General features: G+C 39.5%; 1 protein-coding gene across 1 annotated transcript in view; it reads right to left on the bottom strand.

The window, feature by feature from the left end:
• Positions 1-1,751: 1,751 nt before the first annotated feature.
• The window catches only part of LOC138959005 (ADAM 17-like protease), a 50,542-nt gene continuing 26,260 nt past the window's right edge, over positions 1,752-26,033 (bottom strand). The window contains exons 19-23 of the mRNA XM_070330363.1: positions 21,631-21,746; positions 17,989-18,067; positions 17,381-17,469; positions 16,224-16,277; positions 1,752-8,396 (exon numbers count right to left, since the gene is read on the bottom strand). Coding sequence (XP_070186464.1) covers positions 8,196-8,396; positions 16,224-16,277; positions 17,381-17,469; positions 17,989-18,067; positions 21,631-21,746 — 539 coding nt within the window. The 3' untranslated portion in view covers positions 1,752-8,195. The remainder of the gene's footprint in view (positions 8,397-16,223; positions 16,278-17,380; positions 17,470-17,988; positions 18,068-21,630; positions 21,747-26,033) is intronic.

Genomic DNA, 26,033 nt, shown 5'->3' with positions numbered 1-26,033 from the left:
TTATATGGAGATTAAAAATGACGCGTTTGACCATATGAGGAACATAGATTGCAGTCAAAGAGTGTACTAAAATACAATATTATTTTATTGTCTCAAAGATAAATTCTATTTGACGTCCACCTCAGCTAGAATACCTTGGATGACGCCATTACTAATCACATGCGATGTCATAAATCACGCTCTCGACTCCAAAGTTTATATATAGTCTTCACGCACCAAAGTTAAGCACAGGACAAGAACATGTATATAATCTTTATCACATTGCTACAAATCGAGGGTCCAATATTTCATTGAAAATGGCCTTTTTAGAATCCACAAAAGCACTGTGAGTGTTGTTCTAGAAACAGATTCGGCAGACAGTATTACTGCGTCATGCTAAACACCTGGACAGATTCTGTTTTTGGGGCAAAGGGGAGAGCTTTTTAAAGTCATAATTTTATAAAGAAATCGGCGTAAACATGCCAGGACAACAAGTTGTAATCCGTGTGCTATTACAGCTTCCTGGTCATGAATAGTGCTCTCCAGTTTGTGTTTAAAAGCTAACACTGACTTAATAATGTATTTATTGAAGCAGCCTTGCATCCACCACGAAAATCAATTCCTTTTCATTTCTTGACCGGTCCTTAACTTTGTTTGGAAGAGTATATGCGTGACAGGGTGCATTGATTAAATGCCCGAGTCTGGTTCTTATGGCACATCATCATTTTATGAAATATTCTTCGTATTTATCCAAAAATGTGTATCGGTTTGCAAGAATAACATTAATTAGACTCGCCGCAAGACTATAAGTCTGACCAATGTGCCTTCAACATTAAACACGATAAGCTGCAGATGGCTTGTGGGTTGGTTCTAAAATACTATTTTTAATTTATGCCTATCAATAATTGAATATATATGCATTTTGAAAAGGAAAAAAAAGATTTTGATTAAAAAGCAGACCGCATTAGAGCTTAGGAGAGGCTTGAGTTCAGCTCTACAAAGCTTTTCTTGAGAAACGGTGCTATTGACAGAAGCTTAATCTGAGTAAAAGACAAAAAGGATCTAAGACAGAAAGAAAAGAGAACAATAGGCAATAATTGTGTTGTTAAACCCTAGGGTTACATAAAAACAATCAAAATACGAACACAGACAGACGAACAGACAGAAAGGCAGACACAGACATACTCTCTCTCAAAAATCTCCCACCCACTGACAAACAAACACATATTTAAGTTAGAGCAATATGTAACACTTTGCTGGCATAATAACCCCGTTCGCTGACATGCCCTTCGTTCAAACTGTAATTTGTGAAATAAAAAATAAAAATGAAAACACTAAAAAGACACCTTCCTGGCATGTTTTTTACGCCGAATAAATCACGAAAATGGCTGACAACTTTAATCTGCCCCTGATAAAGCACTGCATGGTGTTTTAGAGACGGATAATGCTTGTCTGTGGTTCATTAACAGGCTATCAGTATTACCGGATTGTCACTAGTGTTTTGCCTTTAGCTGGTAATGTGGCGCAGATAAATGCTAGCAGGGTGGCATACGGGCTGAAAAGAAATGTAGTGCAGACAGATTGCCAGGCAGACAGACAGAGTGTAAAAAGGTATGACAGAGAGACACTATCTTCGTGTTCCATTTTTAGAGTGCAATTAGTTCTTGTCCTAATAACACACTAGCAAACGCCAAAGTGCAGCGCACACGGACACATACACACACACAACACACACTAATCCACAACCGAGAAAAAACACAAGCACATGTGCATACACTGTTCAAAACGTAATTTTATTAGGTTATGAAATACAAAGCAAAGCATTGAGTGAAAATGGTGATAATTAAATGGACATTCCAAAATGTATGAGTTTTGGGCTTGATTCATGATCCCCATCCCACCCCACACCCATCCGCAAATAACAGTTAAGGGTTGGTCACTTTGACAAAAGTTATGTCTTTAGCATGATTTCTTTGGAAGAATTGACTGTAACAAGAATAATAATGCACACACACAAACACACAATCTTCTGCGGTGAGAGAGGAGAAGCAACTACTGCTAGATTCGAATCTCAGTTTGTACACATTGATTCATAATGTCTATAACATTAAGGCCTAAAAAAAAAATAAGTGTGGTTACGGTAACCCGACCTACCCTATTTTTAGGGGCCGATCCTATAACTTTTGATTACATTTGTCAAAAAACAAAACAAAAAAAAACGAGTGCAAAAAACGCAATGAAAGCGAAAGCGCCCGTGTCGCACACTTATTTCCCTGTCAAGTAGGTTTAATTAGAAAAAAAGTTAAACAAAAAAAAAAAGTGATTGCCTACCTACCTACCCTATTTTTTTTGGCTATGTTACCGTAACCACACCTATTATTTTTTTTGGCCTAATATAAAGTTTTCCTTCAGTTTCAGAAACAAAGCAATATTGTAGAAGTTTTAACAGTAAGGCACTTGTAAAAGTGCTTACAATTTTGTGAAGTAGAAAAATAGACAATTCTGCTGTACAGTGAAAAAAGATTAACAAAACATAATCATAAAAATAGTATAACAAAGAATTCATGCTAGAAAAAAGATCAAAAGATTGTACTTCAAAGAGTCTCAAAAACAAAAGTAAATTAAAAACAGAAATGCAGTGATTATGATTCACAAGAGGCATAACATTTAATGAATGTCAAAAGATAATGTCATATCAAATTCAAAATGTAAATAATGAAACAGGGGTTTGATATCATGCTCAATTGTTTGGGTGCAAAGCGTTAACATTGACAGATAACTTTGGGTACAACGCTTTACGATCACCCAAAGCTTTATGATCTGACAGTCATTAACAGCAGTTTAAAAACATACTGAACACAAAAATAAAAATAAAAGCTATAAAAACGAGTACAGCTGAGTACAGCTGTTGGAATTCTTTACCAGATATTCACCAAATGAAAAGGTGCTTACACTTAACATTTTGGTTGAACATGCACTTTAGTTTAGCAAAATTGGCACAAAAGTAAAAATCAAAACCAAAAAAGGTTGATCTTAACTCAATTAAACTACAAACACTATCATTTTTTGCACGCACACAAAAAGAGACACATTTTTTTTTTTTACAGAATATCACAGATAGATTATAGGGTCTGCTAGAGTGAAACCCTGAGACAAACCACTTGTATCACACAGACAATATGCACTGATGCAAATTCATTATTTCTGCATTGATCTGATGCAGAGAACAATTGAATCAATAAGTATGCAAATTAAAATACCTCTTATCTGTTTAAAATGTATGAGAGGTGTGATGACTGGCAAAGCTAACATAACAGCACAGATATTTATGGGACATTGATAACATAAGCTTTATGATGAACTATAATTTGTTAATTACAGTACAGTCACAAGATTAACACCATAAACAAATCACACAGCAGTATATTTTGAAACACAATCAATAAAAATTGCTGGTTAAGGAGAAAACAATTATGTTGTATCCATATCCTAGCTGGTGTGACCAATGTATCAGCATTTGAATACTTAAAAGTAAAATCTGCTTTTAAATGGTTTATTCATAGAGAAACATAAATAAATTAGGGACAGTTTTCTTCCATTTTTCAGAAACAAAGCAGAATTGTTTGTGCGTGTGAAAAATAACACAAACATTCTTACCTCAAAACACACATTTCTAGGGACAGACTGAAATATTTCTTGTTTGGTTTCTGATCATGAGTAACTCCATCCTTTTCCGTTCTTCTCATCTTACTGTATATAAAGAAAAAGAACAGAGTTCTCCAAAGAGCGTAGTACAGGCTTTGACTTACATCTTGTACTTTTAGACTAAGTTTATTTTACAACACAATTAATAGAAAGTGAAACATGAGAAATCATGCATGCATCGTGCTTCTTAATGCATCAGCTAAAAGCTTCAACAGAAAAACGGAAACAAATAAAGAAACAAATCTGGTCATGAACTATAAACCTGTTGATTTGAGCTGATACTGATCATCAGTAAAACTTTTCAGTGACTTTCTTTTCTTTATTTGGTGTTTGACGTCGTTTTCAACCGTTCAAGATTATATCACGACGGGGAAAGGGGGGAGATGGGATAGAGCCACTTGTTAATTGTTTCTTGTTCACAAAAGCACTAATCAAAAAATTGCTCCAGGGGCCTGCAACGTAGTACAATATATGACCTTACTGGGAGAATGCAAGTTTCCAGTACAAAGGACTCAACATTTCTTACATACTGCTTGACTAAAATCTTTACAAACATTGACTATATTCTATACAAGAAACACTTAACAAGGGTAAAAGGAGAAACAGAATCCGTTAGTCGCCTCTTACGACATGCTGGGGAGCATCGGGTAAATTCTTCCCCCTAACCCGCGGGGGGATTTCAGCGACTTAAAAACTTGAGCTAATAATATGCATAAAAACAAAAGCATGCCAGTTCTTTCTCAAGATTAAAGCACATCCTCACTCTTTAACACAGAAAAAACAACAAACCAGATTTAGTAAAGGCTTACTAAAGTATAATCATTTCCTCAAAAACAGGCAGAGATAAATTGTGCAATGCAAAAGGTATGGAACAAAAATTACACACACACAAACATATAAAAGAAAAAAGTCTCAAAAAATAAAAATAAAAAAAAAGTTGTTGTATCAAATAACTGATATCTGCAGTTAACATTCTGATAATTCTATCACAGAAATGCATTTGAACGATGGACTCATTTGTAGCATAATTTTACAGCAGATCACTTTTCCATGTAGTTTTTATCTTGCAAGCAAACATCCATATCTCAACATGCACCTTTCATGCAGCTAAAAGTTTATAATTATCGCTTTACTTTTGCAAGGTCCTGAGGTGATTATTGTGGGTTGGAAGCATCTGATGACTCATCCTGAGTGAGCCATCAACATTTAGGAAAGCTGCATTCATCACAATTATGCATTTAGCATTTCAAATTCCATGCTCTTTTCCGCAGTCTATTTTCTTCATCCTCTCCTTCTCTTTCTTTATTTTTTTTCCAAAAACAAATGCAAATTGCAAATGCAAACAAATGCAGATTCTACACACAAACATTGCACACACAGACCAAGATTTCATGTCAACGAGTCAGTGTACCTACATGAGTTATTTACTTAGAAAAGGACATTCACCTGTTTAAATATCAATAAAACACTGTTCTAAGCTAAAAACAAAATATTAAAAAAATTTAAAAATTGATTTATTCCAATTCTGCTTTGAATGTTACAAAACATTTACTAACAACTTGTATAACAACTTTGCCATTTCCAAACTTAAATGACAGTTTAACCCAGTTAGCCGCCCCCCAAGAACAGCATTAGGAGGCCTTGATAGTTTAATGAGTGACACTAACCAATGCTGACTAACAAAGTTGACAAGCTTTCACCGTTTAATCTTTCTTCTATCAACAGCTAACATGGTCACTTAGCTGGTAAGTAAAGTGCTGTAATGTTCCAAATGGTTTAATCAAGTAGATTGTGTGATCATTACAAGAAAAGGCAATGTACATTCCTGAGTGAACAAGACAAAAGAAATTTAACACACACCAACAGCAGTATTATTGTATTTCTATACATCTATAGTTATAAATCTGCTTCATGGATCCCAAATCTCGAATAGTCTAGTTAAGTTAATTATCAAGGTTATTTTTTACACACATGCAGCAGTCACACAAAAATCGATATAACAAATATAATTTATTTCAATATTCTTGTGAAACAGTAACATCATCTAATGATCGATGTAAGTATCAGGCAATGATACAAGTATTTTGAACTTTGCTTTGCCTTTTAAGTGAGGGTAGCATAGATGTCATACCATTGATTAGACAAAGAAGTTTAAATCGGGATCATTTTCTTTTCACAAATAGTTCTTTACATCATAAATGTTATTACTTTCAAAACAATCCTAACAAACAAAATGCACACATGAGAAAATTGTATTCCTTCCTCTATGTTTTGTTTCATCATCAAATCTCTGTATGTTTGGAATATTCTTATTGTGACCTGTTTCAATTCTGGAGATAAACACGTAACATTTATGATGGAGATGAACAGTGCATACAGTCAAACCTGCCTTTAATGCTGATTCATATCCATCTTGGTCTGTTTATTTCACAAGACTAAATGCAGACAGAACAACTGTGTCCTTTTTGCCCTAATTATTAGGAAGAGGACTTCACTGCATGTCACATCAAGACGGGCTTGTCTACAGTGATATGTGCTATTCCAAGCATGTGCTTGTGAGCTTCATAACGAGGTAAATGCGATATGAATGAGAAAACAACTCTCAGTAAAGGACACATCCTTCTGTTCTTAATTGTCTATTATTATAGCATTTAAACTTACTTAAAAGCAGACCAATCAATACCTGTCAAGAAAGGACAGCTGCAATGTATAGGCACGCTTCTGGTTGGTTGATCCCTACAGCATATCCTCTAATCATAAGAACAGTGGAGCCCTCTTTCTTTTCTTTATTTGGTGTTTAACGTCATTTTCAACCACGAAGGGTTATATCGCGACGGGGAAAGGGGGAAGATGGGATAGAGCCACTTGTCAATTGTTTCTTGTTCACAAAAGCACTAATCAAAAAATTGCTCCAGGGGCTTGCAACATAGTACAATATATTACCTTACTGGGAGAATGCAAGTTTCCAGTACAAAGGACTTAACATTTCTTACATACTGCTTGACTAAAATCTTTACAAAAATTGACTATATTCTATACAAGAAACACTTAACAAGGGTAAAAGGAGAAACAGAATCCGTTAGTCGCCTCTTACGACATGCTGGGGAGCATCGGGTAAATTCTTCCCCCTAACCCGCGGGGGGTGCCCTCTTTCTAAGACCCCTCCATAAAACATTTCCCTCAACCCCCCCTTAACATTTGGTTTTCCCACATGTTCTGTTCACAACCTATGTATGTATTTATCTCCAGTTTTTAGACCCGCTCCTTTTAAGAGGTTGATTTTCTCAGTTTCGTGGCAGTCTTAAACGGGTTTCCCACTGTACTTCTTTATTTTTTAGCAGTCACATTCCTCTTCAAAACTATATTGTTACTCCCATCCTACTCCTACTTAGGGATGAAAACTGAAGACACAAAAAAAAACTGAAAAAAAAATTCGAAGGCGCGTAGCGCCAAGTTTCGCAGGCGCGAAGCGCCAAGACTTCTAGGGGGGTCCGGGGGCATGCCCCCCCGGAAATTTTTTTTTCAAGGGTGCAATTTGGTGCAATCTGGGGCTATCTGAGCCTTAAAATTGGATTCAAACATGGCCCCAAAATACATACAAAATGAAGCAATCTGGTGCTCATTTGAAAGCAAATCTACTTCTTTTTCAGGCATTAAAAAGGGATTACAACAAGCTGGTATTGTCATGAAATATATATATATATATATAGAATTTTATATCACTTTCAGACTACTAGGGGGGGGGTCCAGGGGCATGCTGCCCCGGGGAAAAAATGTCAGTGGGTGCAAAATAAAGAGAGAGAGAGAGAGAGAGAGAGAGAGAGAGAGAGAGAGAGAGAGAGAGAGAGAGAGAGAGAGAGAGAGAGAGAGAGAGAGAGAGAGAGAGAGAGAGAGAGAGAGAGAGAGAGAGTGTCAACAATCTACGACACGACTGCCAACTAGTCTCGGCCCGCTCAAAAAACAATGACCGAGACTTTCAGTAATTCCGGCCTGACCATACTTAATGCTTTTTCCGCAACACACGCACTTCACCACGCCTTCCTCGTCCAATTTTCGGATAACGTCCCCAACTCGAACATCATCGATGTGTTTGTCCATCCAATCCCATCGGAATTTGTTCTTGGAGCATGAATCGGGAAGTCGATCCTTGTCACGTTGGAGAACTTTCGCGCTCGCCATTTTGTTTGAGAAGGATGAGACTGTTCGTCTTTAAACAGAAACCGTACCGTAAAAAAACCGGAATCGCACAAATAAATCGGATGGCCCATTGAAACTAATCGGAAAAGTCGGAAAAAACGGAGAATTTACATCCCTGCTACTTCAAGTCTGTAAGCAAGGTCATAAATCGGGGCGAGAGTCTTAAAAGGTTGGTAATCCACCATACTAGTGAATTTCTCCATTTTTGTGCAGGCACATTTCTCTCCAAAGCAGGTAATATTATTCCAACTCTCCTCCTTCAAGTCTCAAGCCACGCCTCCCCCTCCATGTCTGCAGTGCCCGCCCACCGTGCCTCAGAACAGCTCATGGCTGGAGGTCTGGTCGCCCATGGGCATGATGCGATTGCGCTGTTGCACCAGTTGCTGATTGCGCGGTGACATCAGCGGTGGCAGTCGGCGTGGTACCAGAGTGCGCGGAGTGCGTGGTGTCGACGACATCGGGCCTCCTTGGCGCGGTACTCTACGTCCATCCTCATCATATAAAAAATCCCGGTCCTGAAAGAGTAAAACGCCTGTTTTAATACAAACATATCATTTCTTTATTCTTTGTCTTTTTTTTATATTCTGATTAGGTATCAAGAACCTTCTTTGATTTAAAGTTTGTTATTTTTACTTTTAATCCAATCCTGTTCGATTAAATTTGTGTGTGTGTGTTTTATTTAAAGGACCAGAGGAAATACTATGTATTTTTATTTCTACATATTTTTTAAGTAACATTGCCCTGATTCTATTTGTTATTAAAGTTATTGCACATAGGAAGACATATATAATCAAAGGAAACTGAGAGTAAAAGGCAGATGAAAAGAATCCAACCAATACTGCAAGAATGAAAATGTGAACACCGGACCAAAACATAAACATTTGGAAAAATGGTTTGGGAGACAAAAAAGTACATACTACAATCTGAGATACTTAACAAACAACTTTTACATTTTCTTTAGGATGAAATTAGATAACAGAAAATCATAATTGCTTAAGATGAATGAAAACATTATTTTAAATTTATCAGTGTATAAAAAGTAATAACAAAACAATAGAAACGAAATACTCAGAGAAAATGCAAAGAAAACGCAAAACTCTGTATGGGGGTAAATGTAGTTTGCTTAAGTGAGCGACCTTACCCTAGACAACTTAATAAACTTGATATGTATCTCAATAAACCAATAAACTTGATATGTTCTTCAAGGTTAGTAAAAACACAGCTAGCGGTTAAAAGTCTAATTTAATGAAATTTGTGATAATCCTTCACCATAATAGTTATATAATCATCGCAAGAGATCACAACAGTAATGTTGTCTAGCTTAGTTAAGCTGAAAATATGTCACATTCATGAACAAATATCTTTATATTTCCCTCCCTTAAATGTTCACCTTGGTTCACAAAGAGATGATCAAGCCAAACAAAAGCGACTATCGGATCCATTGCGTTATATTAGTCATGATACAGCAATTTTGTTCTAGCTTTTTTGTTGTTGACATGATTGAAATACTGTACAAGGACTGAAAATTCCAATCAGATATAAAACTCTTACATATTTTATGGTGAAGGAATTCATTAGTGATTAATGAATAGATGTAAAAGTATGTTAACTACTGTAAGCTAATTGAAGAAATATCTAATAAACCAAAATTTATCCCATACACTATTGAGTTGAACGATGCTTCAATTAACTTAATTCATTCATTTGTTTTGCAAGAACTAACGTAATCATAGTTTCCTTCCATGCAGAAATACATTTGTCAAGGGAAATATATGATTTCTTGCCATTGCACGACACTATCTACATAAAGGGAAAGGTGGCAAAATGTCTTTCAACAAAAATGCTTCCTTCGTACAAAAATTAACCCAAAAGTTGACTAGATTACAAAGCCAAGCAACAAATAATTGAGAATAAAACCAAAACTTGACTATTTTTACTAAAACTAATAAGAAAGAAAAATAAGATTTTTTTTTATTAAAAAGAGAAAAGAGAATGATTTGAGATAAATTAATCAACACATGTAGTGAAGGTTGCACAGAAATGATTGACATGGCTGTTACCAACAAAAGACAGTAATAAAGAATAGGCATGCTTTATTAGTATAAACAAACAAACAAACAAACAAACAAACAAAAACAAATACATAAATAAATAAGAAAGAAAGAAATGAATGAATGAATAAAACAAATACATCAAAGCAGATAAACACATAAATAAATAAATAAATAAATAAATAAATAAGTACATAAATAAATAAATAAATACAGAAAGAAATAAACAAGTAAACAAATAAATAATGAAATAATTAAATAAATGAGTAGAATCATGCAAAAACAACAAAAGGAGTCATAGTACAACTTAAGCTGACTACGTATTACATCTACAGGTGATTGTAAATCATGAAAAATGCTGTGCGTTTATATTTTCAAACAAAATGACAAAAAATGACCAACAAAATATATCTTGGTTGAATAAAAACTGCCTAAGTATAGAAGGGCAGGAAAAGGTGGTGGGGTGAGGGGGGGGGGGGGGGGGAGAGGATGGGAGTTATAAGGAGGTTACAAAAGCAAGTGAAACAATAAACTTGAGTTGGCACTGCAATTTCAAGATGGAATAAGAACGGGGAGAGAGGGTGTGCTATCTGATTAAGCGGAGTATGGGTAAGGGTAAGGGGTTGAGGGTGGTTGCAGGTGCTATGAGGGGAGAATTTTTGTTAGAAATGCCAGGCCAATGATTGAATGTTTTTGTAAATTAAAAAAAGTAAACTACACAACATTGTTTTCATTAAAACATGAACAAAAGAAAGGCTGTTCTATTGGGCAAAAAGGGCAAGAAAGATTTCTGCTATTTTCATTCTCTATTCTGACTTAATCAAAGCTATTTTGAGAACACCAGAGAAAAAGCAAGAAAAGAAATCACAGATAAATAAAAAAAAGAATAAGAAGAATTGACATATTTATAAAAACAATAAGTTTTGTGAGACTGATAATGATAATAATAAAAAGAAAAAAATATAAACAAATAAAGAAAGAAAAAGCGCTGACAAACTGCGGTGGTAAAGTAACCATGAATGCAACTGTTGGGGGCAGTTTTTAACAAAAGTGAGTTGCTTCCCCTGCTCCTGAATGGCTGAGTTATGTACATGTATGCTCACGAGCAAAATAGCTTTCAACCTCTCTGATATCTCTCCCTACCCACTCCCCGCAGCCTTGCATTTTTCTTCTTCTAAGTACCCTTCCTTACTTCCTTCCTTACTTCCTTTTTAAGCTGTACAGTAGAAAGATCAGGCAAACAGAGTCATATCATCATAATAATGAAACTTCTGTGTTAAACATAGCCTACTGTAAACTACTATGAAAAATAATTGAAGTTTTTAACTTGAGGGTTTAACTTAAACCAAAAAAAAGTCTTAACTGCATCATGAAACAAGATAAATACACAACTTTCTCTGAAACTAGCTTTGAACCCACTGGAAAGTGCAAATGTAATGCAAAATTCTACCACCACAAGCACACAGTCGACAAAATAAACCGAAAGCATGCGGTACAAATCGTTCAGGCAACCCCCACGTAGCTGTACAAAGCAAGGCATTTTTAGGGACAAGTAAACAGCACCTATTCTATATGTAGTCATTCAGACAATCATACGACCTGAAAATGAGGCGGCCAACTGACACTTATGTTTTAATCAGTTCACCATAGTTCTGCAAACAATAAGCTAAGACATGTTTCTACTCGGTACCACACACTCATGCATGCGATGTACAGTACAGGCTATTAAGCAACAAGGGCATAAGCAGACATGACAAGACGCTGGTCCATTTAAAGGAGACAAAGAAAGGTTTGTACCTAGTCTATGCTTGACACACTCAACTGAAAGAAAAGACAGGGCAGAATGAACTGCAATGAAGCCTGCATTGACACCAACAATCAAAAACAAAAGTCAACAGCACAAGTAAGCTGTGTGCATCTTTCTTCATTAAAGAAAAAAAATACATCAGTCAAACTCAAGAGAAGTAGAAAATACAGCTTTCGATTAAACTTAACAAAAAGGTAAATCTACATTATTGTTATTAATACATACATTTCTTAGTTTTCATACATAACATTTTTGATTTCTATCTTTCAACTAGGGCTATAATCTGTATTCAAGTACAATCGCCCTCATTGAAACAAAAAAATGTTATAGAAAACAACATGGCAAGGATGTGGTTTAACAACACATTTTGTGCAAAACTAAAATGTGATCAACAAAGGAAAACAAAATTCAAATGCTAGTAAATAAGAAGAAGGTCAGAACCAAAGAAAGTTAATGAAAAACAAGTATCAAAAGAAACAAAATGATCAGCAAATTTGAAAATGTTGAAAACTCTAGGTCAGTTCCCTCATCATAGTTCTTTTTTTCGTTCTTTCTTATTTCAATCACAAATGTAAATCTTTCCAACAAACCCCATTCAACTTTACAGTCACCTCAGCCTTAAGTGCCGTTCACATGGGAGACTTTCAACCAACTTTTCCCCAACTATTGTCAGTTTGAAATCGCTTCCGAGTTGTCAAGACCAAGTCGGCGAAAAGTCTGCCATGTGAACGGCCCAGGAGATTTAGGTTCCATTTAGGCTAGATTTAGCAGGGACTCAAAAACTCAGTTGAGCGCTGCTCGACTCAGCAGTGACTTGGCGCAGGTTTTGCATAGACTTTCCTTATCGTGCTTACTAATTGGTTAGCTCCATCCGCTGAGTTATATATATCTATCCAAACTGCTCTTCCCGCATTAGGATGTAGCTCTGATAGCTGAACTGGCCAAATATCGCTGCTTTAAACTAGTTTGAGCGATTGTACTGTTCTCATGGGCAGCGATATTGATTTGACTTGGCGCCGACTAAAACCGCTTGAAAGTTTGGGAAAAGTTGGTTGAAAGTCTGCCATGAGAACGGCACTTTAGATAGGTACCTTCCTTCCCATATAAATGATCATTTAAACCGCAACAGATCTGTCCAGGCTCATATCCAAGAGAAAAGCATCCTTCTAGTTGAACACAAACCACAAATTGACTGCTTTCTGTGCAGAGAGCTTTTTGGCTCACGTAAGTGTAGCCTATGCGATGCTAAACTTTGTCTGTCTGTGCGTGTGTATGTGTGTGTGTGTATGTGATAGAAACTTTAACATTTGACTAAACACAGAAATACTAATTTTACATGGTTATTATCCAAGCAACAGCTTCAAAATATTGAAGCAATGATCAACATTGTGTCGGCATGTGTGTAGTTAAAGCGTGTATCCAAAGAAAACGGGTGGTGGGGGGTTTTGAAGGGGTACAAGCAGTTGACTGGTTTGTGACGTGTGTGGTATGTAGACCAGGTCAGGTGTCAAGACCAGGTCAGGGGTCGCGCGAAGGATTGTGGTATACATAGATTCACTTCTCCAGTTCACCTCTGCATTCGCCGATTCGGGGAAGACGATTTCACGTGTTCGGTTTCTAAGCTCCAGAAAAGTAAATAAAGAAGATACCGAAGGGAGATTTCCTACAATTTGATCTGCACAGCGTTTTTCCAATGTCCACGCGAGGAAGAGCTGTCGAAAGCGCAGTGTCGATCTGGCAGTCGTATCCCGGTAAGTACAGAGACAGATCTAGTGTCTCCCACTCTGATAACGTGTCACCTACTGTTAATCCGTTTTGTTTTAATTTCTTTTTATTTCAGCAGACACAGATGTCAAACACAGTGCTAGGCAGTCACCTCTAGTGAAATGAGTTGATCTAAAGTGCCTGTAATGTTTGGATGTCTTTGTTCTTGGTTCGATTTATGTGAATTTCAAGACTTGCAGTAGACCTAGAGTCTCAAGTTTACTCTGCCCGTATAAAACTGTCCACCATTTACTTGAACATGCAGATAAAATTATAAGGAAACGGAATGAATCTGTTCTCAAAGTCAAAATGATCACGATTTTGCCTCAGATTCAAAACATGCACTGTCATGGTTTTGTCTGTATAATTTGGTAAGTCTTATACTGTACCTTGCAACAACTTCCTTGAACTTGAAAGACAGTTTTTGAATGCTAGATCTGTATCGCGTTTCATTCCAGACTCGATCCTCTCTTTGATTGTACTGTTTGCTTACAAACTTATTAATTTAATTAATTATTAAGCGTTAGTTTTAACTGTGTGTGTGTGTGTGTGTGTGTGTGTGTGTGTGTGTGTGTGTGTGTGTGTGTGTGTGTGTGTGTGTGTGTGTGTGTGTGTGTGTGTGTGTGTGTGTGTGTGTGTGTGTGTGTGTGTGTGTGTGTGTGTGTGTGTGTGTGTGTGTGTGTGTGTGTGTGTGTGTGTGTGTGTGTGTGTGTGTGTGTGTGTGTGTGTGTGTGTGTGTGTGTGTGTGTGTGTGTGTGTGTGTGTGTGTGTGTGTGTGTGTGTGTGTGTGTGTGTGTGTGTGTGTGTGTGTGTGTGTGTGTGTGTGTGTGTGTGTGTGTGTGTGTGTGTGTGTGTGTGTGTGTGTGTGTGTGTGTGTGTGTGTGTGTGTGTGTGTGTGTGTGTGTGTGTGTGTGTGTGTGTGTGTGTGTGTGTGTGTGTGTGTGTGTGTGTGTGTGTGTGTGTGTGTGTGTGTGTGTGTGTGTGTGTGTGTGTGTGTGTGTGTGTGTGTGTGTGTGTGTGTGTGTGTGTGTGTGTGTGTGTGTGTGTGTGTGTGTGTGTGTGTGTGTGTGTGTGTGTGTGTGTGTGTGTGTGTGTGTGTGTGTGTGTGTGTGTGTGTGTGTGTGTGTGTGTGTGTGTGTGTGTGTGTGTGTGTGTGTGTGTGTGTGTGTGTGTGTGTGTGTGTGTGAGTGAGTTTGTGTGAGTGAGTTTGTGTTACTGTTTGTTGATTTCTTAGGGAGCCTTGAAGGCTTCGCCTCTTGTTTGGTTTGTTCTTACTAAAATAATTTTGCAGATTGATGTTGGCGTGGATAACGAAACATGCTCAGCAAAAACAAAAACAAAAGTTCACCATGCTCAGGAAGCAGTCAGACAATTGATTTTTACTATGTGTCCAAAATTACATGTTGTAGGTATAACCAACATTTTTTTCAAATTCTTCATGCATTGATTTTTTTTAATCTGCATTCTTAAACAATCTTTGTGAAGTTGATATTCATTCAAATAAAGAGAAATTATTGCCGCTGTGTATTTTTAATTTTTTTTGTTTAAACACAGGTAGTGCACCACAAAAACAGTGTTCACTTGAAACAGGGGACACGCCTACTGCTAGAAAACTACGTACACTTTATGAAAGACAGTTGTAAAGAAAGTTTACAAAATGATGTGATCAGAAAAACTGTTTTTTTGCACCAAATTTCTTTCGATGTGTCTAGTTTTCTTGATTTATAATGTTGAAAATTGCTGAAAGTCTTTGAAACAGACTATAGTTTTTAAAAAAGACTTTGGTATTTTTAGGTTTATGAACAATTCTGTATGATGCTAGATATGGCTTTCCCGATCTAACGTATGAAAGAACCCATTGTTATTAAGCGAATTAAGACATTTTCCGGATTACACTGGTTTAACTGTTTGTAAATCCACTTGATGAACATTGTTGCAAAAACAAACTCGAACATCTTTTGACCGCATGAGTTTACGTAAGCATTTGATCGAAACTTGGTGACTGAGATCGTTAAAAATGGCTGCGAAGTAGCTAGGTTGGTGTGTTTCATCTGCATTTTGGAGTCTTTTGCACACTGTGGTGCTAATATAAGTGATCAGAACGGTAAGATTAATGATAGAACCACCAAGAATTCATATTTTCAGCAGGGGGCACACTGTCTTGATGATTGTGAGTATCTTTTGAAGAACAAAAAAAGGCTACGAATTCTTCAAAATTGCGGTGCACCTCGAGGCTGTCTGTTCTTTAATCGTAGGTCAGTTTTTAACACCAAAAACAACGCAAAAGACACGTTTGAACTGCCTAACTGCACAAGGTGAAAGCGTGTTATTTTGTCTCCCTGTTTTGGGGATTACCGATTTTCTGCGAGAGTGACCTTCCCTTAGCTTGGTTATGTCTACATGTAGAAGGATGCTCTTTTGTTATGAGTAAAAGAAAAAGCCTGGACTGATAAAGTTGATGGTGTAAATGTGAAGAAAGGTATGCTTAAAGAAATAGGGTTTAATCACAAACAAATAATTCCGATATAAATCAGTATACCCTCTACAGCTATTCTGCAAGTACAGTTCACAAGCCAACAATGAAAAAAGCTCAAAACACACAAATGAGTTATTGTACGCGGCAAAAGAACTATTGCCCCAAAACAAACCAAATCAGAATAAATGCTGAACAGCAAGAAAGTCTTCAGTTAAAATTTGGAAAGAAGCACACAAATTCTTACCTCCCGGAGATCCACGCCCACTTCTCTCTTCAGCCCTTTTCGTTGTTTGCGGTCCTAAAATAACATATGAATATTTTATCATTTAATTTTTGTTTTACATTCATACAAATTTGAAATTATTGAAGTATATCTGTCAGATTTTGTTTTCATATTCAACCCATAATGATATGCTAATCTGATACACCAACTCATCAGTTAATCTAATCTGATGAAATATTTACAATCCGATTAAAAAATGTACAATCAGTTAAAGACACACACAGATAAAGGCTCTTATGACAATGTATACACCTGATACACACTGACAGACAGACTGGCAGATGGATAGACAGAAAGACAGACAGCTACAGACCCAGAGAGGGTGAGAGATGTTGCTTGGCTGGCTGTGCTCTCTCTCTCTCTCTCTCTTTTGCAAACACTTTGAAACACTTGTGCTCTTTACATAGACGAGCTGTTAAATTAATTCTTTTAAAAAATGCATCTCTCTCTACGTCTGATTATAACAAATTACAGATTCTTCCTATCAAATCAAGATTTACCTATAACAAAGGTGCAATGATGCATAGAATTATGTCAGGGAATGCACCAACATTCATTGCCTCAAATTTCAAACTGAATAATTCAATAAAACTAAACAAATTAATTACCCCAACCCCTAGAATTGACCTTTACAAATCAAGTCTTTCTTATTCTGGCGCCTTATTGTGGAACTCCATTCCTGATTTAATTAAAATGCAATTCAGTGAAACTTCCTTCAAAGAAATGTACATGTTGTTTCTCTTGGAAACAAGTAAATAATTATGTGATAATATTACATCATTGCTTGATATTCATAATGCATTTTTGAAATGTCTTTTTAATTTTTTGACATGTTAATTATATAAATTGTATTGTAATTAACTTAACTTCTATTTCTTCTTGTTATTAATCGAGTTACCCTCAATGGGCGAGGGCCGGACGAAAAAAAGCATGTATACTTTGCTTATTCTGTTACCCTCGATAAATAAATAAAGTTCAAAGTTCAAATTTCTCTCTCTCTCTCTCTCTCTCTCTCTCTCTCTCTCTCTCTCTCTCTCTCTCTCTCTCTCTCTGTGTCTCTCTCTCTCTGTAATTGCTTTTATAGGCAAGTGATGAAATAGAAGGTAAAATTGACTTACCTGGTAAGTGATACAGCAACTTATGGGTATCCAGATGATGAGACTGAACACCATGATGCTCCCCACCAAATTGTCGCGGAAGAACTTCACTGCAAAAAAAATCAAATCAATAATCTAGTCACATTGACAATCTCTGATTTTCTCTGTCTAAATACTTTCTCAGGAAACTCTTCTTTTTCTTTCTTTTTTTACGAGAAAAGCACAAAGAATCTTAAAAAAAGCAATAAACAGTCAATGAAAAATTAACTATAAAACACACACAAATACATGCAAAACACTAATAAGCCCTTTACTGCCAGCAAAATTTAAGTAAAATCTGAGATAACAAAGTCATAACATACTAGCCAAAACAACTAGCACAAAACTCAGAAAATAGCCTTAACAGGAGGCAATCAACTTGCTGCAAGTGGAAGGTCAATTTACAGCGGTTGTTTCCCTTGCCATAGTACTGTTCTCAGCAACACAATAAGAACTGTATGTAGATCGTAAGAATTATGACAAGTCAAGAGATTTTAAAATACTTTTGAAAAAGACCCCCATATGAGTGTAAAGAAATTGATTAAAAGTTGCATAATACAGTAATTCAATAGCAAAACCCGAGTACTCACATATTCCATCAACTGTGAGAGAGTCAAAGATGTTGAACAGTCTGTTTATCAATGACACCTCGCTCTTTTGACATACACCCTGGACAGAGAAAGAAAACATGAATTAAACAAACTTCCACACAAGGTCCACAAATGTTTCAACGCTTCAAGGCAAGTTAACAGCAGACTTTAATCTTAAATAAAGCACTGACAAATTGGACTGTTCTGTGTGGCTTTAACCTCCTCTCAGACCAAATTCTTATTCATGTTTTCTGGCAAACAGAACTCTTCCTCCTGTCACAGCAGATGGGGTCCTGCTCAATCAGGTCTGCCTACCCTCCAAGTGAAGCTTCAGGGACAAAGTTCTGTTGAAGTTTAAAAGAAGTCGATTTTGCGCGAAGCGCAACAGTCGAGATTGCACGAAGCGCAAGCGAGCCGGCTAGGGGGGTCCGGGGGCATGCCCCCCCGGAAATATTTTTAGGCCAAAAGGACACAATTGGTGCAATCTGGTGTCATTTTACCCTGGGAACAGGAGAAGAACAACATGATTATTGAACGTGTTCCGTAAGTTTTTCAAGGTAAAATCATGTACCATTGAGGCCGGTAAATTTAACACTGTATGTCCCTCGGAACTGCAAAGTAAGTTGTACATTTTCTTTTCCTCTAAAATATGCTGCATGGAATGGGTGGAAAATGGCAGGCGGGTATTTGTTTTGCTGTCGTATGCATGGACGTCTTTTGTGTGTGTGAATGAACAAAAGAAAGAGTGGCTATCTAGTGAGTTCAGTGATCCGAAAGATTGCTGGTTCAACATATTCCGTGCTTCTGCACTGAGTTAATATTGCTGACAGCACGCGTTCGTAGCTGGGTATCATTGTTATGAAAGACCTTGCACTGCGGGTGTAGAATTCGTGCTGTGGTATTAAAGACTGTTGGTGTGACCACTGGTCAGTGAAAGAGTGCAGCCCTTAGCTGTTCTTTTGTTATTTTGTGCGGGAGGAAAAGCAAGTTTCCTACGATAGTGACATACATTGTCCGTGGGTTGTTTAGTGCAAAAGTTCATGAACCAAGTTCTTTTATCAGAATGAATTTTAACAGTAATTGACGAGCGTTGATATGCTTAAATTGTGCAGTGGTTCAGTGGTTTGATAAGTCAGTTATATGTATTCTGATAATCAAAATAATTCTAAATAATATGTTTAGAAAGGTCAACTTTTATGTTGTATAATGCATAACAATTACTGTGGTGGATATATTTTTGTCGACTTGTGTGTTGGCATTTATGATAGTTTTTCCACCAACTTTCGAGTTGAAGCTGTGACAATTTATTGGTAGATTGTATGATCACTGTTGTTGATGATCAGCGAGAGGAAAATTGTATTAAGTGTTTGAAACATTTAATTATTATAATATTTTTCTCTTTATATTTTATTGATAGAATTGACGCTGGAATTTATGCAATGGCATGGATAGGAATCCATAACTCAGGTTATAACTTGCCATTGTGGCGTTTGATGTTGTGATGATGTTGATGGTTTTCATGCCGATCTACGGTTTCCCCTCTGCCCGCATGGCACTCGGGAAATCGTAGGGTCGGAAAGTCTTGACACACTTTTCCGACTGCAGGTAATGGTCGCACCAGTATACGCTACTACTACTGCTGCTACTACTGCCATGGGGTCCATCACAAGAGGACAACTGTTGATCTCAACCCGTGGACATCTTAGGAGGAGTTACAGGCCGATGGATCCGGGTTTCTCCTGCTTTCGCCTTCTATAACTTTCCGCAGGATCGTCAGGCGGAGACCTCCACACTGGACGTCAGTGAGCAACGTCTGTGGGGGCTGTTCTTCGTCAGCGAGGCGCTGCGTAACGTTCTTAGGAGGAGTTACAGGCCGATGGATCCGGGTTTCTCCTGCCTTCGCCTTCTACAACTTTCCGCAGGATCGTCAGACGGAGACCTCCACACTGGACGTCAGTGAGCAACGTCTGTGGGGGCTGTTCTTCGTCAGCGAGGCGCTGCGTAACGTCGTCTGCTTCCATTCGTCGCAGACAATAACGGGACTTTTCTCCGTCACACAGGCTAAGTTATTACTTATATATCTTGGGTGTTGTGTGGAAGGGGGGTCGCCGTTCGGCAGTGTAATGACACACTGAAACAGTTCTATTGATGTGCGCGATTTGTTTTTTTTTCTTCATATATTAACCGGTATTTCATGTGGCCAATGTACTGTATGTTCATCGAACAATTCTACATACTAAGTTTGTGTGGCTCTTCGTTCTTCAGAAACCACCAGGCCACTGGATTGTGATTTGATTGATTGTTTTGTAAACTGTTTGTTTGTTACATGTTGAATTTAATCTTATAAATAGATGAACTGGTTTTTTGCTTCATTCTTTTATTTTCTCTCCCTTTTGCTCTCCTGTCTATCTGAACCCTAAAGCGTTTACGTTTGGAGATTTTATTACAATTCATGAGTGAGGTGCGAATCATGTGAGAGTGTGTGGGTACTTGTGTGTGAAGCGCTGTGCGAGTGAATTGTTTTATTTTCTCTAAGCCCGCGGTTTGCGCCCGCGACATATGGCTAACAGAACTCTTCCTCCTGTCACAGCAGATGGAGTCCTGCTTAATCAGGTCTGCCTACCCTCCAAGTGAAGCTTCAGGGACAAAGTTCTGTTGAAGATTAAAAGAAGTCGATTTTGCGCGAAGCGCAACAGTCGAGGTTGCACGAAGCGCAAGCGAGCCGGCTAGGGGGGTCCGGGGGCATGCCCCCCGGAAATATTTTTAGGCCAAAAGGGCACAATTGGTGCAATCTGGTGTCATTTTACCCTAACATTGCCTTCAAATCATCTTGCCAAACTTGAACATTGTCACTGTAAATGTCACTGAAAAAATGAAATTCAAACTTACAATATTTACATTTTGTACAAGGTTTGGTGGTGTCACTGCATTCATTTGGAGCTGGCCTGAAGGGACCTGTAATAGGCACTCTTCATGTCTTTGAGCTCCTTGTTGGTGTAAACTCTATCCAGAGCTTCACCGGGTCTCGACTTGGCGACAACAAGTGCTTCGAGAGTGTCTTTTGCCATGCTGCCTCTAAAATCTGTCTTGTTCTTGCGGACCACCGAGAAAATCCTCTCGCAGTGTGCTGAAGAGTGTGGAATGGTGAGGATTGACAGCATGACCATTGGCAAGTGTTGGAACATTGACGCCATCTTTTCTTCGACCTTTTCTTCTTGCAAGAAGTTGACGCGCATGCGTATTAGCTACAAAAAGCTGCTCGGCAATAGTCGGAACCCGCCTACGTCATTTCTCAGCTGTGACTTCGGCAATTTCCGGAAGTCATTCACCAGGCAATCTCTCTCGCTCACACTGTTGTGAGCGTGTTTGGAATTTTTTTGAGTTTCCGGGACGCATTTCGAACATCCGTATTTTCCGGAACACTTGATAAAATTTATTGATTTCCGGGACAAATACGGAAATTCCGTAACGGTAGGCAGACCTGCTCAATTCAACTAAATTCAAAGTTCTGTACCGGCCTGAATATAAACCCGTGACCCTCGGATCACAAGTCCAGTGCTCTACCAGCTGAGCTACTAGGCCCCCCACCAAAGCTTTGAGCGACACTATCAGGCAGAGAGAGGCCTATCATCGGATACTCACATTCAGACAGTATCCAATGACGCATGGTCTGCTGTTGGGCAGTGGGTGGTTGTTGTCAAAGGGCTTGCACTCAGAGGTGGCGTTGTCACGGCAACATCTCTGACATGACTGCCCCACTGTGAGGATTGCAAAAAGAAATGCACATTCAAAACATACAAGCAAACAAACTGCCAAAGCAAACACAATAGATAGTTAAACAGCAACAGCCAATCAGCGGCAATACGACCTAACGCTGCCTATTACCGAGATGTACTTTCTTTATTGCTGCGGTGAATAAAAAAACATTAAATAAACGATTGACTCATTATAAACAAATTGATGTATGATTAGGTCTCAAGACTAGTCTATTCATTAAACATGAGGTAATTTTTGACGGAAATTACTTTGAATTAAAAGCGATGTAAAGTGAGATAAGTTAATTTGTTATTCTTGTTGTAACCCGCTTTAAACATTCACTGGGCCACTTGGTGACTTTGTAATCCAAAGTGGAAGATTGCATGTATGACCGTTTTAAATCGACCTGCATGGCAGCTGCAATCGAAAATGTTAATAATAAATTTTCATTTGATTAATATACTTACCCAATTCACATATAGCAATTTACTTCAGTTTAGTGCTAGAACGCTGAAACTACGCTCAACCCTGGTAAGGGGGGAAGTAACCCTAAAAATAGAACGACCTTGACGGTCACATGACAACGCCAGGTCAAGGCTACCTCCCAGCATGCATTGCGCATGCGTGCTCTCGCCGCCATGTTGTATTCATTCGCTCAAAGCGCCCTCTTATTTTTAGGGATCTAAAGCGGGGTAGGCGGGAGGGACTTTACTATGTGAATTGGGTAAGTATATTAATCAAATGAAAATTTATTATTAAAATTTTTGATTAAATTACATATCTTATCCCAATTCACATAATTATAGCAGATTGCTAATTAAGGTGGTGGGGTGCTCACCTATGAGCTAGGCAACAATTGCCCTGCTGCTACCATAGCTGGTAGCGCCTTGGTACCGTCCTGACGCGCACTGGAAATGTCGCGCAGGTAATAGTTGATAAAAACATCCTCCGATCTCCAGTAGGCAGAATCGAGGACTTCAGCTAATCTTCCATTCATACGCTTGTTTGATCAGCGTTGAGACCCATTTAGCAAGAGTTACCTTAGATATGTCTTTGTCTCTAGCCGTATTCAGAGATAAGAAAAGAAGCTTCTGCTGTTTAGCTCTGATAGGAGCCGTGTGGGACAGATAACTGCTAAGAGCTCGAACTGGGCAGTTAGACAAATCGGGGGTCTCCTGGCGCCAGAATATTGCTAAGAGGAAGAATATTGCTAAGAGGAAGAATTCTGATTATGGGGGAAATTTGACCAGGCTTCTGGTTTTTGGCTAGAAATTCCGGCCTAAAACGTAAAGAGATAGAACCATCTTTTTCAAAAGCTATGTCTCTAGATGAGCCTGAGAGAGCGTGAATTTCACTGCCTCTCCTTGCGGTGGCCAAAAGAACAAGCAAAAGCGCCTTACGAGTAAGATTAACGAGGCTTGCTGATTGCAACGGTTCAAAATCTTGCGATCTTAAGAATTCTAGAAGGAAGAGATCCCATGCAGGAACTGGGGCTCTGGTTCTAGCAAAACCTATCGAAGCACCTTTTAGGACACTAGCAATAACCCCGCTGAGGTTAATGTTGTGACCTAACTGCCTCAACGTAGCCGAAATAGCAGAACGCCGAACTCGAAGAGACGAGGGGTAGCTGCCCTGAGCTGCTAACCACGACAAGTGATTAGCTACCTGCATAGAACGCGGGGAGACAGAAGTGATCTGATTCTCCGCACACCATTTAACCCAAGCTGTCCAATGTGAAGCGTACACTGAGTTCGTAGAATCCCTGTGTGCTTTTTGAACCAAGTCCAGTGTCCTATCCGAGGCGCCCGAACGACGCAGGGAGCTTCTCACAGTCTCCATGCGTGAAGGAGCAGGGACTGTGGGTTCTCGTGCTGAATGCCGGTGCGTGGTTGTAGTAATTCTCCCTCTCCCTTTTCCAGGTTTAGAGGAATGGGAGGACCTTCTGCTAGGCGGAGGAGATCCGGAAACCAGTGCTGACTCGACCACATTGGAGCGACTATAATCAGGGATGGTCGTTCCAACTCTGCTTTCATCAGCACTTTTCCAAGAAGCTGGAATGGTGGGAAAGTGTAGGCCGTGAGTCCTGTCCAGTCGATTTCCAGTGCATTCACTTTCCAGGCTTCCGGGTCCGGAAACGGGGATATGAAAACTGGTAATCTCCTTGAGAACCGGGTTGCGAAAAGATCGACTATTGGTTTGTCCACTTGAACCCAAAGCCGCTGGAGAGCGTGATGGGTGTTCGTCCACTCCGTGTGGAGCACTTTGGAGGATCGACTGAGAGAGTCTGCCAAAACATTCAGTTTTCCCGGCAGATGTTTTGCTGATAACATTATCTGATGCTGGTGACACCACTTCAGAATGTGGCATGCTTTGAGTGACAGTGTGTGAGAGCGAGAACCGCCCTGCCTGTTTATGTAGGCTGCAACTGTTGTATTGTCTGTATGAAGACGAACATGTTTGCCCGCCACCAGCGATAGAAAGCTCTGAAGACCGTGGGCCTCTAACTCGAGCACATTGATGTGTGAGAGGGCTTGACCTGCTGTCCACGTGCCTGAGGCTTTATGGTGAGAGAGATGAGCACCCCAGCCTGATAGGGAGGCATTTGTGAACAGATCCTCCTCCGGGGGAGGGGGAGTGATGAGGACTCCCTGTGAGATCCATGATTGTAGCCACTGCTCTGTGGTCTGCTGAAACCAGCTTCCTATCTGAACCAAAACTTGCCATCCCTGGGAGGAGGGGTTCCAAATCGAATTCAGAGCTGCCTGGAACGGCCTCTTGTGCACTCTCCCCAAAGGGACAAGTGTGGCCACAGATTCCATTTGTCCAACCACTGATGCCAGCGCCTTGACTGGCGCTTGCTTCTGTGATGCTAAAGATTTCACTAGGTTTTGTAGTTTGTCTATCCTCCTCTGTGAGGGGCGGACTGACCAATTTACCGTATCAAAGCTCATTCCCAGGTACGTGAAGGTCTGGGATGGCGTAAGTTCTGATTTGGTTTGGTTTACAGAGAAACCCATCTCGTTGGCTTGAAACAGAACAAGCCGAGTGTGGGCGCTGCATGCTTCTCGATCCTGATGGAGGATAAGCCAGTCGTCGAGGTATGAGACGTACGCCCTGCTGCCTGACTAGGGCGCAAAGCTGGTGTACCACCATAGTGAAAATCCAAGGAGCAAGAGATAGGCCAAAGGGAAGGGACCTGAATTGGAACATTTTCTCTCCCCACCGAAATCTCAGCCATTTCCGGTCTGATGGGTGAATGAGGATGTGAAAGTATGTGTCTGTCAGATCGATCGACGTCACCCAGTCTCCCGGCCTGAGTGCGTCTCTGACTGACACTGGTGTCTCCATTGTGAACTTGATTTGTCTCAGAAATCTGTTTAGAGGAGACAAGTCTAGAACTGGGCGCCAGCCCCCTGATGCCTTCGGTACCACAAACATTCTCCCATAGAAATCTGGGGAGTTGTGATCCGTTACTTCGTCTATCGCTTCCTTCTGAATCAGAGACAAGACTTCTGCTTGTATCGCCGCCTTTGCTTCCAGTTTGACGGGAAACTTGAACAACGGTGGAACTCTGGTTAAGGGAGCCTTGCCCTCCTTCCAGAGTAGTCTGAACCCCGAACGCACTATACCCACTATCCACCGACGGTTTGCCTTTAGTAACCAATGTGTAGGGGCCCGTGACGGGCTGCCTGCCACCAAAGGCGTGGTGGTTGCATGGGCTAGTGGTTCGGGGACGCATCATTGGGGGTGTGGCTTGCGTCCCGACTCCCTTGAATTGCTGAAAGACGGCTTCTTCTAAGGGTAAGGCGCGCCTCTTCCCCGTCCTCGTGAAGAAGAGCTGGCTTGTGCTGACCTGCCCCTATTCGCCGAAGAGGCGGAAGGTTTAGGCGGACCGTAGCTCTTGCTCCGAGGCTTAGGAAAGCCGTGTTGCGCTACTTGGCTATATCTAAATCCCGATCGTCCCGGGTTTGCTTGTGGAGCGCGTCAAACGACGGCTGTCCCAACAAGGCATCCTCCGTGAATGGAGATAACTTGAGAGCCTCAAGCGTGGCTTTGTCTTGGATCATGGACCTGAGAGAAACGCTGACCTGCGCGTGTGCACTGCATGTGCATAAAGATGCGCAGAAAGACGCATTTGTTCGGCTGAAACTTTGGCCAAAGTAGCAAGCAGCGTTGTTACGTCCTTTTCGCTCGCGTCCTGTCGAAACTCAAACGGTTCTTGGGACGTAGCGATAGAACGGGAGAGAGACCTGAGAAGTGTTTCTGAAAGAGACGCTAACTCTAAGTTG

Source organism: Littorina saxatilis, linkage group LG2 (genome assembly GCF_037325665.1).
Source record: "Littorina saxatilis isolate snail1 linkage group LG2, US_GU_Lsax_2.0, whole genome shotgun sequence".
Lineage (NCBI taxonomy): Eukaryota > Metazoa > Mollusca > Gastropoda > Littorinimorpha > Littorinidae > Littorina > Littorina saxatilis.
This window is presented reverse-complemented; position numbering and strand designations above follow the sequence as displayed.